The 21811-nt window shown below is 37.2% G+C and overlaps 1 protein-coding gene across 1 annotated transcript; it reads left to right on the forward strand.

Moving 5' to 3' along the window:
- The first annotated feature begins 4101 nt into the window (after positions 1-4101).
- Positions 4102-21442, forward strand: MYL10 (myosin light chain 10). Its single transcript, XM_053457148.1, has 7 exons — positions 4102-4149; positions 9357-9446; positions 11026-11101; positions 12732-12836; positions 19768-19846; positions 20482-20530; positions 21201-21442. Exons 1-7 carry the CDS (start codon positions 4147-4149, stop codon positions 21297-21299), a joined length of 501 nt encoding a protein of 166 aa, XP_053313123.1. The 5' UTR covers positions 4102-4146; the 3' UTR covers positions 21300-21442.
- Positions 21443-21811: the final 369 nt, after the last annotated feature.

The raw sequence follows: 21811 nt of genomic DNA on the forward strand, positions 1-21811 counted from the left end.
CTATAGAATCTTCTCCGCTCTATAAATATAATGTAATGTGAGGTAAAAAGAAGTAATTGATTTCTCCTGAGACGAAATTGGCCATCGTGTTAATGTGTAGGTTTTTTTGCATTAAAATATAGGTTTTGGAATGTTAAATTAGTGTAATTGTGTCAATTTACTAAATTATATCGTATGACACATAGAAGCATAGTATCCGGCAGCAGATGAGAACCATTTAGCAACTCTGCGCATATTTCTACCTGCTTTAAAAATCTCATTCAGCTTTGTGTTATGATTGCGATAGCTTTATACCTGTTCCATGCAGCAAGCGTTCCCTTAACTCTACCTTTTCTACTGGTTGGTTATTCCACCTAAATGCACCCTCTCTAAAGTAGAAATGCTACAGTTATCAGTAAGTGAAATTATTTTAAAGTAGCACCTAGATTAACATAGGCGTTATATTCCATGAAATTTAACCCAATAAAGAACCATCACCAACGTAAAGACCTGCAATGGGAGCGTAAATGGACCGTGAAATTTTCATAAATTGCCAACAATTTACACAGTTTTATAGTACGTACGTTAAAAGTGTATGAGAAAACTAGGATTGACAGTGAATAGTGAATACCTGTTACATAAAACAGAATACATTAAATTGTTTGGGCTAACTCAACATTTTTGTTGCACGTATTGAGTTTTCGTGAACAGTTTTAAGCAATTTTAGTAATATATGATAACTAGTCTCCCTCATTGACAGTACAGCAAAAAACAACATATGGGTAAAAGTGGAAAAAACCCTAAAATCTTCACCAATTGTAGAAACGTTTTAAGATGTCTCAGATGTCTCGTTTTGGGAAGTAAACGGAGTCAGTGATTGTGGTGTTCTCAAAGAACTGCATTTCGTATAATTTGTAAAACACGATGTTTACTTTCTGCTTTCACTAAAAAATATTTGCTTTACTTACGAAACACGTAAATTTGTATATATAATCCACGCACACACAATATATTTAATAGTCACAATTTATGCCTTTTAACCAAACATAGCACATTACTGTAATAATCTATTGTCTCTTTAAAATATATTTTTGACAACCATTATGTTCCATGAGAAAATAATATTTATATGAAATGAAGTCACTTAGTTGTTCTAAGCAATATACCTTGTGTATTATAAGCCATTTTATGATGTTATTCTTAAGGAAATAAGGAAAATTGGTCATGTATATGGAAGTACTAAATAAAAGTCCACAGTTGTAAGTACCTTGAGTGAATATGTAATGGGATAAATTGAACGTTATTGAAAGTAAATGCTCTGATACCTTTGAAGGAAATTGCTACCATAATGCATTTAATAGGACAATTGAGAAGAGCGTAAAATTTCAAAGAATTGAGGGATGAAAATGATGTTTTATATTTCTAGAGCACATGTTAATGCCTAATGTTTTGAACATATACAGTAGTGCTGAATAAAACAGCAATTGTAAATGAAGGATGTAGATTTTGCAGAATGAAATAGCATAAAATATTCTGGTAATCAGTCTCAGAAGCTTGTGATTTAATGTATTGCAGTTAGCCCATCCTGCCTGTGTGGTCCTTTTTGTCGCTTGCATGGGCTTTGACCGTATAATTCCAAGGACCTTAAGGCAGTATCCCTTCTGATTTTAAAATAGAAGAAAAATTGGGAAATTTAGCTCTTATATACTCACGAAATATTTTAGTAAAAAATCTTAAACGTTTTGTCTTTAGAGTATAACTTACATTACATTATTGTTCTAGAATACGGTGGCTGTATTATCAATCTGTAGAAAGAAAGCACTATAACCAAGTAATGGCAAAAGGCCGGTATATGTGAACGTTCAGAAAAGTTAAAAAATATAAAAAAAAAGAATTAGTATCTGGTAATCCACGTTGTGATCTTGCAATGTAGCCAATATTAGTACATGAAAAAACAAATTAAGTACCTAAATCTTTGGCACCCCTATATATTATTCTTGGTCTACTTGGTAGGATTTATTTTAGGGCTACATCCTTAAGTAATACGTTCCAGTGCTTGTTCAATATTTTCTCTACTTTTCTCAAAATTAAAATAATAGGGAGGGGGCTCTGTGTATGTGTTGGTGTTCTTTTTATAATTATGATTTTCAATGTGTCCTTTCTATTGTATGTTCTTACTTCATTGAAAAGTTTGTTCACGGATTGTTGTATGTGTCCTTTTTGTACAAATTTCTTGCATTTCTTGTAAGTCACTGCAGTTTCTTTTCATTCTATGGAATTGCCTCTTGGGCAGCCAGGGGCTGAAATGGCAGCTATCATATTGGAGGTAACTATTTACATCTACATTATTGAAGTAGGATGGGGTTTTAATTTTATTTTCTTCTATATAGATTTTTAGATCTAGGAATTCTGATAAAGAGTTGCAGTAATATGGCCATCTTATACTCCTGATGTGATGGGGTTGAAACCCAAAACTATGGGTCTCCCTGGTGGGCATTCTACATTTTTCTTAATTTTCGAAGGATGTAGAATATCGGAGAATGAGGAAAGTTAATATTAAGGTAATTATATTCTGTGCTGGACAAAATCCCTGTTAAATTGATTTGAAAATTATCTGGGCACTGCGCACATATTTTACATGTGTTAGAATAGAACAAAAATGTCTTGTTTCCACGATAATTTGTGAGTTAGTTCTGGCACGGGCTGGCACTGAAAGCTAATACCCTACCTAACAGGCAGAATGACTGTGCTATATTCTGGGTTGGTGTGTATGGTTGGATTGTCTGCTGAAACATGACCCATTAATAACATGATCCAAAGGCAACAACCGTACAGACTTGATCAATGAAAACTTACCCCTACTAAGAAGTAGGGACTCTGCTTCCATTTTATTCTGAAACATATTCAAGTTTTCCACAAAGAATGAACTCTTACAACTTAACAATGAACCCAAATTGGCATTTGCTGATTATTTAAGTCAATATTTCTAGAGGGAAGTGGTTGGTGTTTACGGTGATTAACCACAGCACAGCTGTACAAGTGTGGCAAATGGGGCTGCATTGCTATTATAGGAATGTAATACAGTTGCTGCATCTGTTTTAACCAGGGCTTTGTTGTCTATAACATTTATATTTGGGCAGCATTTAGTGAATTGCCATGAAGCAACTGGTGTCCAATACCAATAGCTACACTGAGGTGTCCTATCCAACATTTTGGATTGGAATTGTACAGAACAGTGGTCAAACTACAGATATCTCTCCTGGAAGACCACAGAACTCAGCTTGCTTTGGGCCTAACAATGGTTACCTAACAAGGTAAGTACAGGGTTATATTGTGACCTAGGCCCACTAGGACAGTAACTGCAGGGAAACAGTAGCCCCTATGCCAAATAACCAAGAACAGATCCATGGGTCGGTTGGGGAGGTCAGGGGATGGCTCAGCATGGATTACCATAGAGGATGGTGGCCGCTGAGGTAAGAGATTGGGAAAGCGGCTGATGAGCTCTGGTCCACCTAAACACACTTTGGGTACCACAAGGGATAGCAGTGCCCAACACAATAGCACTGAAATGGTGAAAACCTTGGAAAACAAAAAACCTTGGAAAATACCTTTTTCAGGGCCCATCCTCACAGTGAATACACCCAATTGAGGACTATGTATAAAGTGAAACTGGTACAATCACCATCCCAAATGGTTAACTGTTCCTGCTGATTGCTCTTTTTTCAACATATTCTCTGGAACCAGTACAGCTATAACAATGTCCTTTTAATATAACTCCAAGACACCTACAGGACAGAGATTTTCTAGAGTACAATGCTGCAATGCATGATCCCACGGGCCACTGATCATGTAGAATAAATCCAACATGTATGACACTTTGACATTTTGTCTACATACCATACAACACATGCAGTCAGTGAGTGCCAAGCAATCTTTAACTCTGCCTCCCCACAATCAACCAATATTTCTGTTAAAATCATAGGCCAGCAGGGACGGATGCTTGAAATAATTCTGGGATCTAATTGCAGAGCTCTTCCGACCTTACATCTATTGTCTAAACTTGGAACAAACATATTTAATCCTGAGCCACATTATAAAAAGGCAATGCCTCTTTGTCTAGGCTGGCCATAGATTTGACACTGAGAGGGTCGAGTGAAGAACAACAACATGGTAGGGATTTTTTGGTTCTATAGAAAAATAGAATTTATTATATGTGTTTAAGTCTCTTTGGTGGTTGTTACATAACTGAATATTATACTAACAAGAAATTTACAAGATGCGATTAAGATTTTAAATAGATCCATCAAAATAAAAGTAATCAATAATGTCTTTTTAATTGATTTTTTTTATTAATAACTGTTGTTTTTTTAAAAAACTAGTTACCTTACCTTATTCTGAAGCAGAGTAGAGTTTCTAAGGATAATCATCTCATGAGCTGATCGAATGCCTAAATACACATTTTTGCTTTTTACTATTTGAAATACATTATTATATTTAAACATCTTTAAAGTGCCATGATACCTAAATTAGAACACTTTTTCACACATTATAGACTGAATTACCATACAACGCTTGCTAATGTTATATGTCAGAGCTCAAGCACTTAGACAGCAAAATGCAGTCAGCATTATTAACCGGCCGCCATTTGATCTGCTATTATATTTCAAAAAGATTTCCGAACTTTTGGTATTATATACTGATACATGTATAAAACGTTATAGCACATTAAATATAACCTTTATTTATTAATATTAACATTTGTGTGATTAGCTCAATAAAATTAGCCAATTTCTGCCCTCCGCAATTACAATGTGATGAGTATAGTTAAGATAATACCATTTATTGGCTAACTGAGAGTTTAATTGCAAGCTTGCAAGACCAAGTTCTATGTGTTGTGATGTCACCGAGTGCTCACTTGAAGTATGATTTTTTCCAGTGGGGGTTTTTGCTGTTTTTAGTCAGGCTCTTTTTATAATACATAATGAAGCGGTGTATATAGAAAATTCTTAATCTTATTTGGCTCACTAATGTATTTATCCTTTTGTTCTTTAAATTAGCAGTTTTAACAGATATGTTTAGTACAACTTTTAGGGGTTATCGAATTTAAGAACAATGACAAGCAGAAAGGTTTATGTCTTTCTACGTCAGCATGACGTGATTACATATATTAACACCTGTATGGTCAGGTTTCCATGATTATTGTACTAATTCACAAACACACGTCATGTACAATTGTAACTTTGTTCTAGATACGTTGCCTATAATTATAAATAATGACTTAATAAAGCAGTCTGTCTGTGAGGTGGTGCTAGTTGCTTGGTGGAATTTTATTTTACGAATCTGAAAAACAGTAAATATTGCAAGCTGCGTCCAATTCAGTTACGTGTCAACAGGTTTTATAGTGCCCTAGAGCAAATAACCTTGAAAAGCTAAGATCCTGTTTGTATAATGTTCCACAATATAACCTACTGATGCCTAACCTTTAAAAAATATCACCAAGTAAGTGGACAGCTTGCTTAGACTTTTTAATTACCCGTAACAGACAGTCACAGAACAATGCCGTCCACAATGTGCTTAGCAGGGGCTGTTGTTATGAAAGCATAGTCTCGCATTTCAATAGACTGTGCAATTTTTATTTTCTACACAACTTTCTAGGAAATTATCTGTATTTTCCCACAATGAATATGCAGGTGTTATACTTTGTATTTGAGCTCTGTCTTTGGTATACACAGTTCATTATTTTATAATGTATTTCTTTTGTAAATTGGGTATTGTATAATTTTGAGATCCTTCAAGGAGCATACACTCTAGAACACATAGGGACACAGAACCAGAGGCAAATCTGTAGGGGTTACAAATACAAAAAAATGGTTCAACGCTGGTAGTAGTCTTTGAACAGAGCTGTTGGCAGCAACACAAACCGTGCCAGGAATCTCTCCTATCTGGCTTGAAGGTAGAATCTTTGGGATGGGTTTGGTGGTCGCACTTGAGGGTATGATGGCTGTAAGGGTCAATATAACCAGGGGATGGAGATATGTAAAATGAAGAAAAAGCAAAAAATAGTGCAGTATGTCCATAAGCCATCATACCCTATATCTGTAGGGGTGTTACAACTGTGGTTACCGGGTCTGGTAGGAGTCTTTGTGCAGGGACAGGTTTGGGATCAGAACCTTGCATGAGGTAGGCAGGTGTAGATCCACCTGGATGCAGACAGCTGTCTACTGCAACTTTAGGCTTGACAACAGACTGGGGAACTGGCAGACGGCAGCAGAGTCAGGGGAAGACTGACAGGGGAGACTGGCAGATGGCAGTAGTGTCGGGGAGACTGGCAGCCGACAGCAGTGTCTGGGGAGACTGACAGACGGCAGTGGTGTTTGTGGAGACTGGCAGATGGCAGCCAAATCTGGGGAGACTGGCAGATGAGGTCAGGCAGGCAGAGGAATAGCACAGTAACGAAGGGTAATCTAAAGAATAATCACAGTCCAACCCAAAGGTGGAAATCCGAAAAATAATCAGATGAGGTGCAATTGGCAAAACAATAACATAATCAGAGTTCGAGGCCAGGGACATGGTGAAGACAGTAAGTACAGTTTACCATGCTCAGGGTCGCCGGTTTATCTCTTGTGGTCCCTGACAAGGGGTCACAAGAGATGGGATTGTGACAGCATATTTGGGGGCCCAGATGCTGCTTCCTGTGGGATCCTTTTACCTGGTTGTCTAGTGGATAGTAGGTTGATCTGATGGTACACATCTCTCCTCTCCTGCTGTCTGACAGACATTACATAGAACATTGTGTTCTAAATCACTGTGATGGAAAAGGAGCTGTAGAAGAGAAGGGGCAAATCGAGGCTACCGCATTTTGTGTTGGGATCCTCCAAGCTCTTGTTTCCGCATATCCAAATTGTAATAATGCGCTGTGTGTTATATCCTGTTTGTCCATTGTACTGTGCTGCACTGTGTTAATAAATAAACAGCACGTGTGAGGATATTTTAGACTTTTTTTGTCCTGGTATAAAACAGTACTGCAATAATCTGGAACATTCCATGCATGGTGGCTGCTTTACATTTAGATTTTTTTCTGTATAACTTCCCTTTATAAATATGGCCAGTAACTGGTATGGGTATAGATGCAAAACTATTATATGTTTTCATTATATTGCTTACGTGCTTGTCAAAATACATCATCGATGACAAATGCAGTGTGAATTTTGATTATTCAACTTACAAATATAGAGTACCATGTAAAAATCCAGCTGTATGCGTCTCTCCTGTTTGATATATTATTTTATTATTTATTCCATTTTCTTTATAGCCTCTGACACATACAGATGGATCGAAGTGAATAATAAAAATACTCCAAGTATGAAATAAGTGCCTTAGAAGGACGTGGAAAAAGCTGATAATTATTTTTTAATCCTCTAGAAATGTTCAAGTAGTAATTATGTCAAATGAACTCTGTTGGGAATTTGTTCTTTCTGATGTCTGAAGGGATTCTTTAATATTACAGAAAATGTTAAAGGCATCGTAATATTTCAAATACTTGGTAAATCTACTTTCAAAGGATTAACCGGGACAAAAGCAGCAGAGCGAAAATAATTACACGTTTAGTTTGAGCTTGGGGATACTGACAAACAGTAATGACGTGTGCAATGAAAGACCACACAAAATGTACCGGAGAGGCAAACGAGAGGAGGCTGTGTTGTTTTAACAAGAACACTGGAATGTAACTGAGGATGACATAAAAGTATTTCTCTATTTTTATATTCCAGTGAGCCCAGGGAGGGTTTATTGAGCTTGGCGACACTTTGGTGTGAGCTGTGTATGCAAAGGGATTTTGGGGCCGTGATTCATATGTCTGAAAATAGATGCTCTTCTGATAAACTGTCTGGAATGTACCACCTGAGTTAAGACATCACCCTGCCCTTGTAAAAACATTTGAAATAGGAATAATATAGTTTGATTAACTCTTGCTTTTATTTAAAGGCCTACTTTGTCCTTCAAAATGTACAGCTTTAGGGTTCCGAATTGTAACTTTAAATGTTAGTGGAATACTTTGTATTCTTTGATGTGTTTTTGATAACTTGAATGAGTTCAGGTATGCGAGTATCTTCGCACGTTAGTCCCAAACATGGTATGATAATTATTATTACTAAAAATAGAACACATTAAAACATTCTTGAATTAACTCGGCAATATAAACGAATAATTTGTTCTGTTCTGCTGATGAATGTAAGACACAGATTCATCTGGCTCATGTTCATTTTTAGACTTTTTTAGGTAACAGATATTCTGCAGAACTCCTCCCTTTGGACACCAAACTATTGCAAATTATAATTCTAGCCATAGCAGATTTCTGGAAAACAATAACTCATAAAAGTTAAACACAAACCATCATTGCTAACCACATAATCCCTCATCTAGAGATTAAGAATAATTAGGGCAGGCTATCAGGCTCCATCAGAAAGAAAATACACACCCTCATCAATCATTTATTATGTCCTGCTCCCTTTATATGTGTGATCCCAGATGTCATTTTTTAAAAGAGTAAATAACAAACATAACCAATTTAATTGCACTCATTTAAATTGTTGTCTGTGATGGAGTTATGACGGCTGTAAATATGTATTTATGTTGTAATTATTTTAATAGTGTGCGGAAGACCTACAAAGCAGTATAATCAGTTAATTATTTATTTTAAAAGATAATATTGTTGACATAAAGTACTAAGCTAAGCCACCTGAAAACACAAAACGTGGGTGTTCTTGACATGAGTGTGTGGCTGTTCGATGGTGTCATTATCTTCCTGTGTAACTCTTCTAAAGGTCTAAGAGCCTCTAAAGGTTTTCTTTGGAATTTTAACGACACAGTTGTGAAATTTGGACACAACATCATATTAATATTTAAGGAAATAAATATTCCATTTAGTGGGGATATCTTGAGTTTATTTTTAATATTTACACGTACAATTTGTGTTTTCAAATTCAAGGTTATTAATATGCTTTTCTAGGATAAGATATCTGGAGAGATGCAAAGATAGTTATGTGTAGTAGCCCCTGGACTCCTTGGTAATTTGGGAATTACCAATACAGAAAGACTTGTGAGAAAGATTGATTTTTGTTTGGGAAAAAGTGTTTATTTTCTTTGTACATAAATGTACTTTTTTAAACAGTGATTAGAAAAATAAACACACTTGAATTGGACAAATACTTCAGAGGCTCCAAAGCATTTTGGTCTGTCTTCTGTAAACATTATGTGCTTTAGGAGACATCTCTGGAACCATAAAATGCCTTTATTTATGTAGTGTATTTATTGTCATATATTTATGTACCTTTCTCAATATGTATTATGTATAGGAATAACATGATTTCTTCTTTTAGTCACCTAAGAAGGCGAAAAAGAAGGCGGAAGGTGGAAGTTCCAATGTATTTTCCATGTTTGATCAAAGCCAGATTCAAGAGTTTAAAGAGGTACAATCTTTTAATATATTGCTATGACCTGTTCAGATGTCATTCTGTATGTGACAGCTAATCCTAGAAAGGATACCATACTAAGGGTTCACTCAATATGCCAATATATACCATAGCTTAAGTTGACCCCATTACCTAAACATGGTTTACACAGTATACAAATCTAAACACTTTGATGTAGAAGAACTGTAATTAAATGTGCAGCACCCAATAAACCTTAGTTTATTACAACTTTACTGTGCATTTTTAGCTTACTTGGTTTCATTAAGAAGCTTAGATATTTAGACATATTCTGATAACAGAAAATATTACACATTATTTGCTACGTAAGACCACACACATATTAAAAATATAGCTTTATGGCTATTCCTATTGACATTTCCATCAGTTACCATTGGTTTATGGCTATTCCTATTGACATTTCCACCAGTTACCAACTAATGCAGCATATACTATTAAAATGTCTCTGCCAAAAATACAGACATGTGAGTATACTTAATGCTGAACTAGCCTTCCATCGTGGACATTCTCATTGTCAGAAGTCATTATGGCATGTGAGGTAGCCATTCATCAAAAGTAGTTAACAGTCAACTGTTTAAGAAAAAAAGGTTGTGAAACTGAGCTAATGTGAAATTATATGTGGATAGGATTGAAATTTAGCATAGTCCCTTTGAGAAAAAAAAAAATACATATTTAATCATAGGCACACCCTGTCCCACTTTGGTCAGGTATCATGGGCAAAGTGCCCACTAGATTACCTACTAGATTGCCACATACTTATATCACATACTCCCAGCATTTAAGTTGCCAGAATCGAGGTTGTGGTTACAGAAGGAGCAGGGGTAGATAGAGTTAGTGCTTTGGTCAGGAGCAGCATCCAGTTCCCTTAACCATCTACCGGCTTTGTGATGTATTGAAGTAGAACGATTGTATCTCCACAAAAATACCACTAGTTTTTCTTAAAATATTAAATTGGCTGCATTAAGTGAAATCTGAAAGTCCAGCTCTGTTTGCAAGCCAAGTTAGCTGCCATGCTTTACATGCAGAGATGACTTTCACATTTCAAATTGTGGTTTTTTAACCCATTTAGTAAGAGAAATGACATCTTAAATGGAAAACTAATCTGATCATTTGCTTCATGTATGTGATCCTATGTCAAAGACACATTTTACAAATAGCCTGACAAAATAGATGTTCTAGGTTCAATAAAATTCATATTCTATATCATTTTTTGAGAATAAACACTAAATAGTGTACTTGGTTGCCTTGGAGCTAGGAGATGCCTGCATCCCTTGAGGGTTTATATTGGCTGGAGCTGAACGTGCTGGAATTCATCCAACGGAATATTGTGCCTTGTATTAATATAGTCAAGGGAACTTTAGGAGGGTTAATTATATTTTAATTAAACCCCTTGTCAAAATATATTAGCATTCTTAAAGTGTTTAATTCATAATGGCTTTGTTTGTTGCTTATTTTTAACTGAAAGTGAAATGTGTCATAGAGTGTAAGAGATGATCAAAGACGAAGGAAGACGCAGCAGAGCCGAAGAACTAACGCTCTGCTCTTTTCCTGTCGTTAGGCCTTTACTATCATGGACCAGAACAGAGATGGCTTCATTGATAAAGGAGACCTGAGAGACACATTTGCTGCTTTGGGTAAAATAAAGTGATATCTAAATCAAATTCACATGCTCAAGTATGTAGCAAACTATTATACTTAAACTAAAGCTGCGTGAGTCAAAGGAGATATGTCAAACTCAGTGAGCCAAGAGGGAAGTCTGCCAAGCTGATTTAATGTGATGCTTTTGTTTATGAGCTAGGAACCTCTTTCCTTACACAGAAACACAGAACTTCTATTAGATTCTATCAGCATCTTATTTTATAGCGAAGTACTGATCTTGGATAACTGGCAGCTTACAACTTTTATTTCTGCAATGTTAAGGGAATTACTTATTCTAAGTTCATACAAGACTAGTTTATGTTTCATAGAAAGAATAATTTATAATTCTAGTGCAAACATATCCAGGCTGTATGAAGAAATTATATGAACGTTTGTTGAATGTTCTATGAAGAGTGACTCTTATGTCTAAGTACTCAAGCACTAGATATTTCAACCAGGGACAGGTGTTTGCATGTATTTGTTCTGCGGCTTAACATTTTTATACAATAACACAAGTGTTACTTTTATAGATGTAGTATGTCATTACATGGTATTCCATGTGTTTAGGGTATGCCCTCTCATAGAAATATAAAAATAGTTTGAAAATGAGAAAGACAGTGGTTCTGTCCCTTTACAGATCTCTGGTCAGACCTCACCTAGAGTATTGTTTATAGTTCTGGAGACCTCCATCCCCAGAAGGACAGTTACATACTAGAGAGTTCAGAGAATCGTAATTAATAAATTGTTTGTAGAATAAGAATTATCAGAAAGACTAAGGGGGTTGCGGAAGCTACACCCACCAGACAAGCCAGAAGGCATTTTTTCCCCTCAGAAATCTTGTGATGTTGGTGGTGCAACCACATGGGATTCTGCGTAGGCATGTGCAAATAAGGTTAACAATGATCACTTTTCAAACCTATTTCCACTTTGTACATGGATTCCTTGAGAGCAAATGTCCACTGTACGGAAAGACTAAGGTATCTTAATATGTATCTCTTGGAGGAAAGCAAAGAGGGAAGATATGTAATAGAAATATTTAAATACATAAAGTGATTTAACAAAGAACAGGATGGAAGTTTATTTCAGAGAAAAATGTTAGAACATGAGGCCATAGTCTAAAACTAGAGAGTTAGAGGTTTAGATGTAATGTAGGGAAGTTGTATTTCACCGAGAAGGTGTACTACTCATCTGAGAAGTATTCTCTATTATCTCTAACTACTAACCAAGACACCAATATTATGCTACATTTACAAATTAAGATTGCTTTTAACCTGAGACATACCATCATATAAAGGCGAAAGGTGATCATTGTTAACCTTATGCATACACCTGCCTAGAATCCCTTGTGGTTGTGGCAGCACCACAAGATTTCTGGGGGAAAAACAAGCCTTGTGGCTTGATTGGTGTTTAATAATGCTTTTGCTACATACTATTTTATTTACATTTTCCGTTTAATGAAAAGCAACTGCCAGCATTATAGTAGCCAAAGAGCTTATTACTAATAGCTATGACTTATGTGTCATATTACATTGTGTAAGATCAGTCAATTAGGACATCTATGTGTATCTTACAGGCTGCTCATATGCTAGAAGACACATGTCATAAGTTTTGTTTTTTCTTATCCAGGCCGTATCAATGTTAAGAGTGAAGAGCTCGATGACATGGTTAAAGAGGCACCTGGGCCCATTAACTTTACTGTCTTTCTTACCATGTTTGGTGAAAAACTGAAAGGTATTTATGGTCCTCCAAACTATATGTAATAATGTATAGATCAGCTAACATGCTTTTGAACATACATGCTAGCCTATTAGCAATTGAAGCAGGTATGACAAACGATGCTAGGATTGCAAGTGCACCTTTGTACAATCAAACAAAGAATGGAGTTAAGCAGGCTTGTTCCTATTGACTCAATAGCATGTTGAGGTATTTTTGTCTTATTAAAATAAAAGTTTTAAAGGATTTAAAGAAAGAAAACATTCACAGAGCTACATGATCCTGACACTGCCTACCACAGGATGCATATTGTCAATTACTGGGCACGAGACACTTTATTTTGCACTTATAATAACTAACATAAAAGGTGCCCTTGGTCCACAACATTTTTTTACCCATCAACTCTAACCCAAAAAGCCAAAGGTTAGCTTGGTTAAAAAACCAAGGGTTAGCTTCCCAGTTTTACCAAATGATGGAGGGAGTCCCCGTGAAAAATGCACAACCTTACACAGTAACACATGCCAACATTGTCCACAAGCTGCCACTCAACACCAGCAGGTGGGTCGGAATTGGTATATTGGCTCCCTAGGGACTTAGCCCACAACCACCATAATTTCTGGGTTTTGCCATACCTTAGATGACTTTCCAACCAATGGACCCCTTGCCAAAGCCAGAGTGTGTGACACCTTAAGAATGATGGCTCTGCCATACCGCCACTTTCCAAACCCAAATGCCTATCAAGTAACAATGTTATTTAGGTGCACACAGTCGTTGCGAATAAACATAGAATTATCACCCCCTCAGATGTGAATGCTGCATAGATATACTCTTAGTAAAGGAATGTCCCAGATACCACAGAACTACTACAACCTTGTTGTTGTCCGACCCTGAATTGCTTGCCACCGAGCAGAAAGATTCTCATTCCATCCAGGCCTTCCTGTTAAGTGTCAGCCACACCATTAGCCACACCCGAAATATGAACTTCCCTAATGCATACATCTAGTTGAAAGCACCTAAAAACCACCTAAGTACCTAAGCACAGGAAGAAAAGAGGCTGATATGTTATTAGTAGCCTGAATCACTCCAAGATTATCACATCTAAATCTCACCTTTTTCCTTCTGAGCTTTGAACCCCATAACTCCAAAGAGATAGTGATTGGAAATAGTTTTAGGAAAACCAGATTCCAAAAAAATCTAAATATGACAAGCACCCTCCCAAGAACTCGCACTCCATTCTCCCGTGAAATAAGCCCTATAATCTATGGATTAGACTTGTCATTAGTTTAGGCGGGAACTTTATTTTTTAATGAAAATTGCCTGTTTGTGTGTTCGTACAAATCAATAAAAACGAGGGCCAGGGACAAAACTAAAAACCACAGGGCCCTGGTGCACAAATTTCCCCTAGGCCTCCAACTTCACCAAGCAATGTGTGCCACATTGCCACCTTTGCCCTAAACAGCTTGTGTCTACCGCCTTTGTTCCAAACAGATTTAGTGCCTTTCCCACCAAGCAGCTTATCAGTTCCATTCTAACCCTCAAACAGCCTGTCTGTGCCATCTTTGCCCCCTGCTTGTCAGTACACCTAAACAGCCTATATGTGCCATCTTTGCCCCAAACAGCTGGTATCTGCCATCATTGCCCTCAAACAGCTTGTATGTGCCTTCTTTGCCCCCTTTCAACATACACTCTGACACACATATGTAAACACGCACAAATCAGACACACCTTCTCATACTCACTAACACACACACGTATACATTCATTCTAACACACACTCCATCTCACCCCACTTACACAGTCATGCTCACACACACAGTTACACATCCATGCTCACACACACTTACACATCAATTCTCACACACACACACAAAATTTAACCTCCATGCTCTTCCATGCTCTCACACACACAATTACACAACCATGCGCATGAATAATTACACATCCATATGCACACACACACTTACACATCCATGCACACACACATAGACATACACACATATATATATATATACAAACATACATACATACATACCCCCTCCCTCCCCACTTACTTCTACCCTCTGCAACAGCTTCCTGTCCAGCTGCTCGCACAGTTCTTGTTTTTGGCCCATTCGTTTTCAGGCATTGATTTTTATTCCCTGCCCATTCGGTTCAGCCAGAGATTCGGGAGATTTTCTCTGCCAACCACTTCCGCTTCAGTCGACCAATTCTGCTTCTGCATCTTCTTCCGCATCTTTTTCTGCATCTATGATCTTCCCTCTCTTATGGTCTGCATCTCTGAGGACATAACCCGGCAACTTCTGCCAAAATGGCAGCATTGCAGTGACGTCCTTCCCGATCCTCCAATCCAGTTCATCATATTTAAATAGTGAATAATGTCAGACTCTTACTAAACACTCATTGGTTGTTTATTAAAGAGGAACTTCACATGATTATCTTCCAATTAATTATCCTCATCTATCCTAAATTGTAATGTTCTCAATCCCTGTGTATATGTGTAAAGGATGAATGCAAAATCACTACTATTTACATCATGCCAATCTCATAATTTAAGGACAATGGCAATAGGAGTAGTACAGAACCTCAAGACCTAAATATGTAACAGATGGGCAGTCTTTTTCATTGTATATTTGTTAAATGTGCATTTATGAGCCCATATTTTTTAAAAATATAATTGTAATAATGGTCCTTTCTTGAGTATCAACTATTACCAATATTAACCCATACTCAGTACTTTCAGTGAAACTCAGCCGTTTGTAAATCCACCCCTTAGATAGAAGATCCCTTCAAGGATTTACAGACTGAAAGCCCTGCTGTGATTGGTGGGAGAGAGCAGGAGAGGACTTACTAGAATGTAGAGCTGAAACAACGAATCGATAAAATCGATAATAATCGATAACGGAAATCATCGATAACGATTTCCGTTATCGATTAATCGAGTGATCAATTCGTTGTTGGAGCACTCGGCTCCTTTTACTTACCTCCGCGAGCGTTCCCCGCTTCTGCTACACGCTCTGCAGTCTCCGCCTTCTAGCTACGTGACGGATGTGACGCGTTCCGGAGGTAAGTATTCTTCATGTCTATGTGCACGGATCGCACAGAGCCACTCGCACAGAGCGAATCGCTCTGTGCGAATGGAGCCACTCGCACAGAGCGGTTCGCTCTGTGCGAGTGGCTCCACTCGCACAGAGCGGTTCGCTCTGTGCGAGTGGCTCCACTCGCACAGAGCGGTTCGCTCTGTGCGAGTGGCTCCATTCGCACAGAGCGGTTCGCTCTGTGCGAGTGGCTCCATTCGCACAGAGCGGTTCGCTCTGTGCGAGTGGCTCCATTCGCACAGAGCGGTTCGCTCTGTGCGAGTGGCTCCATTCGCACAGAGCGGTTCGCTCTGTGCGAGTGGCTCCATTCGCACAGAGCGGTTCGCTCTGTGCGAGTGGCTCCATTCGCACAGAGCGGTTCGTGAGTGTGGGTGCAGGGCAGAGTGGGGGTGGGGGTGCAGGGCAGAGTGGGGGTGGGGGGTGCAGGGCAGGAGACTGGGTGCAGGGCAGAGTGGGGGTGGGGATGCAGGGTGTGAGTGTGGGTGCAGAGCAGAGTGGGAGACTGGGTGCAGGGCAGAGTGGGGGTGGGGATGCAGGGCAGGGTGTGAGTGTGGGTGCAGGGCAGAGTGGGTGCAGGGCAGAGTGTGAGTGTGGGGGCAGGGCAGAATGTGGGGGCAGGGCTGGGTGCAGGGCAGAGTTAGAGACTGGGTGCAGGGGCACAGTGCAAAGTGCTGGGTGCAAAGTGCCAGTGCTGGGTGCAAAGTGCCAGGGCTGGGTGCAAAGTGCTGGGTGCAAAGTGCCAGGGCTGGGTGCAAAGTGCAAAGTGCTGGTGCAAAGTGCTGAATGCTGGGTGCAAAGTGCTGGGTGCAAAGTGCCAGGGCTGGGGCAAAGTGCTGGGTGCAAAGTGCTGGGTGCAAAGTGCCAGGGCTGGGTGCAAAGTGCTGGGTGCAAAGTGCTGGGTGCAAAGTGCTGGGTGCAAAGTGCAAAGTGCTGGGGCAAAGTTTCTTGAACAGTAATAGTCCACCTCTTTTCAGAATGTTTGGGGTTATTTTGTTTCATAAATATTGTGTTTGGGTTCTTGTACTTTGAAAATATTGTTTTTTATTACATCATAACAAAATAAGAATGTTAATGTAAATTTTAAGTTGTTTTTTAACATCCAGTTCATTAAATTCTTTTAAATAAACGAAAAATTTGCATATTGTTTTTTTTATCCGATTAATCGATTAATCGAAAAAATAATCGGCCGATTAATCGATTATTAAAATAATCGTTAGTTGCAGCCCTACTAGAATGTATTACTAGATATTTCACTAGCACCACCAGGGTATTGTCCAAGTGCCCAATGTGTCAGGTCCTTGCTAATTTTCAGTCACAATGACTATATTACATATACAGCTAGTTATATATGTGAGACATATTTCTGTTCTTTTTGTTTCGGTGGTTAACCTAATTCATAGGATAGCTTTGTGCTTTGAAGTTGAAAATAAAACAGGTTTCTTTAGCTGGAGTTAATTTTCTTTTCAAAAATCTTATATTTAGGAAAAAGAGGAAGGCTCTTGTCATGTTAGAGTATTCTAATTACTACAGATGCTACAGAAATTCAGAGCTCATAGTGAGTTCCTAATCATTTCAGAGGAAATCAAAAACCTTTTTTTTATAAAACAGGAAAAGTTAAATTAAACACATACATTTTAAATGCACGCAAAGCCAGATTCAATCTTTGGTTGAAATAACACAAAACCCATTTTTTTTTTAATCATGGGTAAAGGGTAATGGCAACATTTCTTATTATTGATAATTATGAGAGGGAATACATCTAACCCTTTACAGATTCTTATTTCCCCATTGATTATTAATTTAGATGCAAGTGGTTAAAATATTTTTCAAAATGATCAGTCATTGACAGGGCCGTACTAGCATCTGGCAAACCGGGCAGATACCTGGTGGGCTACAAGCTGGCATCATCACATACTCACCCAATATGCCACTACGCGAGGAGGCACCTCCTTCTTAAAGGTGCCAGAGAGAATTTGCCTTAAGGTATAATGTAAGGGCCCGCTTGGATGTAGGAATCCCAGATTCCATAGAAATAAAGATTATTTTGAATATCAAAATACAATGAATACTTTGTGTTGTTAATGCAGTTTCTAATTTTCTAAATAATATGGGAAAATGGTCTAAGTCAACCCACCAGAGACTTATTTCCATGCAGCTGGCACTTTGCAAGTGTGCAACTGCAATAATCTAGTGTATTGTTCATAAAAGGTGTCCAGTAGGACAATTTTACTATGGGACTAAAGTATTTTAATGCAAAACTTCAAACTTAGTGGATTCTTTAAATAATAAAACAACAATGTAATAAGATGTGCCAATATGATAAAAAAAAATGTTAAACATAAAATTAATTAAAATATTCATTATGTCATAATGACATAAAATACATAACATATACACAGATTACATAATAATTACAATAATGGGTTATTGAATCTGGAATACTTTTGCAGTTTTACAAGTCTGAATTGTTATTTCATAACTGATCTGGTAGCGTATTATATTTTTCCACTCTACCATTTCTAAGAATAACATCCTGACACTTTGTTTGTTGCATGTACCAAAAGCTATATTTATTTAATATGAGCCACTTGGCACTTTTTGTTGTCTATTGAGTGATAGCAAAATGCATTTCCAGCTTCTATAGGAAATAAATATGGGACGTCAACTGGACCACTTTATTTACCAAACAATCAATAACAGATGGGTTATGCAAGATTGTTGTTGCGGACAAAAGCTCAAAGAGATGACTAGAGACAATTGTAGAACATTCTATACTTACATGTGCAGCTTAAGCTTACTGAAAGGTCTGGTGCTTGCCACTGGCAGTATGATTGACAATAGAAATTTAAGTGTAAAGAGATATTGATTGAAAAGGAAAGAAGCTATAAGGCTTGGAGAACACAATCTTCAAACTACAATAATGTATCTTTTTGCCCTTAAGTATGTTTCAGGAGATTTTTATTTCCCTTATTGACAGTCTACTCAAGTGAAACCTAAGTGATTCACTTGAATACTGAAGGAGTAAATTCAAGTAAAAAGCATTTGCTTCAAAGAATGAATATTGAACAACGAAGTAAAAATGCTAAAGCCTTTCAGAATTGTTTATGGCTGCTTCACATGGATAGGTTAAATTTGGCAAGCCAGCTACAGTGCCCTGCGATGCCCATCATGGTTAGCCATCCTTGAACTTTCCAAGCAAGATTGCATTGGCATTCCAGAGCAGCCAGATGTGTAAAGTTGACCTCTACCTGTAATTTGCTTGTAGGTTCTTGACTCATGTTTTAAGAGCAATCTTGGCGAAAGATGGGGCAATAATGGCAACCATTAAATGTTTGCACCAGAATTGCTTTATATATAACTGCAATCTATCAATCTTCGTGGCTGTTACAAGCTTTTAAACAGTATCTGGATAGTAATGTTTGTATAGTTTTTCTTTAGAACTCAAATACATATAAACAAGAATTGCCAGGAATCATGTACATTAAGGAGCATTGGGCATGTCTCAAGATGGGCATATTCAATTTGACCCTTCTTAGGAATGACAGTCCATCTTTGGGTTCACACATTTAAGGACTATAAACAATCTCTCTCTATATATAAATATTCTTTGTACCAAGAAACAATATTAGTTAGCAAATAACTCACATAAACTCTCAACTATGGTGAGATTGGACATATTATCTGAGAAATGTTAATTTTTATATGGTTTAAAATACAATTTGGATTGCTACATTTGTAACAGTAATATAATCCAATAAAGAGGCAGATTGTTAAATATTGAATTTGCTTGCTTTACCTTCAGAATCATATGAATGTTTACAGATGTTTTATGAATTAAAATGTGTGCATTCTAGGCACCGACCCAGAGGAAACAATTCTGAATGCTTTCAAGATTTTTGACCCTGATGGAAAAGGCCATATAAAAGCAGATTAGTAGGTTTAAATACTTTTTATTATATTACTTCAATAACTTTATTAAGCTATCTAATCAAATAATGTTCAGGGTCTTGAAGACTCTGTTTAGTACGGTGCATTTTCTTATGTATATCATTTCTCTGTGGAACAAGACCATGTAATTTCCATAATTAGTGGAATGGGGGAATAGTGTGACTTGGCATGGTTTTACACTAGCCAAATTATCCACAAACCAACTTAGGCCACTGGCTGGTAAAACAAAGACCATTGAATACTTATTAAAGACTCCTTTATTTTGTGAATTATGAGAAAAGACGCAATCATAGAGGGTCTAACCCTGACTATGACTCAGTAGAATCCTAAAATATTGCTGTTTACTATTTGTTTTATTGATGGTGATCAGGAAACCAATGCTTTCAATAAGCTACTCCTTGGACCCTACCGGAATGGTTTTTGGATATTCTAAACCAGTTATAGACAACACACACTCCAATGCAGAGCTATAACTTCCCTCTTTATTACCTAGTTGATAATTATGGGAGGTTTAGTTCAACATCAGCTCATTGTTTTATACTTTTATAGTACAATGCTAAGAATGTATAATTTTTGTATTTATATGTTTGTTTTAATGTTTTAATATATTTGTTTAATAGCATCAGAGAAATGCTGACAACTCAAGCAGACAGATTCAGTCAGGAAGAGGTAAATTTTACTAATATGTGTATGACCAGTAAAGTCTCTGAAAGCAATGAAAGGTCAAAAGTTCTCAATTTAGGGTAAAAGATTAAACTTGGAGATATATATCAGCAAAACAGAACAGTAATGAACCATAGCTAAAAAGTTACACATGAAGAATGAATCCATGCCCTTATTGAACTTGCTTAGTGGTTGTGGCTGTCATTAAAAACCAGTTAATGGTACTTATATGGGCAGTGAACAAAATAGAACCAGTGGTATGAATTGATTGGAAACTGGTTTAAATAAAATAAAATGAAATAAAATAAATGCAAACCTCTGTAGCTGGTGTTTGACAATGTATCTGTTCTCTTTAAAAAAAACCAGAATGTTTGCATTCAAACATGAATCAATTATTCTGAGCAGCTCAGAAGCAGGCAAAGTCCAAACACAGTTACACATTATATGTGTTCAAGGCACTTCTGGATCCCTTATAGATTAAGGGCCAAAAAGAATTACTCGGTTCCCATAACAGATGGTAAAATAGATAGGATAGTCAATAAAATGCTGCCAGACCCGGATATCTTTGAACCATGCAATGTAATGTTTCCCAGTGCCACACATGTGTCCCACATTGTATTGCAGAATACAAAATGCTGAAATTATATAAAAATTTTATTTTATGTTTCTTTTATAGATCAGCCAGATGTTTAACGCTTTCCGTCCAGATGTTGCTGGTAACCTTGATTATAAGAATCTGTGCTACATCATCACCCATGGTGAAGAGAAAGATTAGGAATAAGATGTTTTCAGAATGATACAGCAAAGGTTCTAAGACAAATATAAAAGAAAACAAAACATCAACAGGTTAACACTGAGATCAAAGTGTCCAAAATGGTTTAATTTTTAATAAATATTAAAACATGCATTAATAATCAATGTTTGCATTGTCAATCACTTTACTAATAGGAACATACAGTACCTGGCTTGCAGGAGCGGTATAAATATTACCATTTGATACCTTGATGTTCACGTGAAATATAGAAAGGGAAAAAAAACCTGCAGGTTGTTTTTTTTTTTTTTTTACTAAAATTGAGTTATATGTGTAGTCTTCCCTAAGGAAAAATGGGCAGACTAGATGGGCCACATGGTTCTTATCTGCTGTCAAAATCTGTGTTTGTGTTGAAAGTGTTATATAGGCCTAGTTAAAAAATAAAAACACCAGAGTGCTTCCAGGTAAAAGTGTGTCATTTATCCTGAGTGCATAGATACCAAAGATCACTAGATACAGCAAAGTGAGTTGTTAAG

Source organism: Spea bombifrons, chromosome 2 (genome assembly GCF_027358695.1).
Source record: "Spea bombifrons isolate aSpeBom1 chromosome 2, aSpeBom1.2.pri, whole genome shotgun sequence".
Classification (NCBI taxonomy): domain Eukaryota; kingdom Metazoa; phylum Chordata; class Amphibia; order Anura; family Pelobatidae; genus Spea; species Spea bombifrons.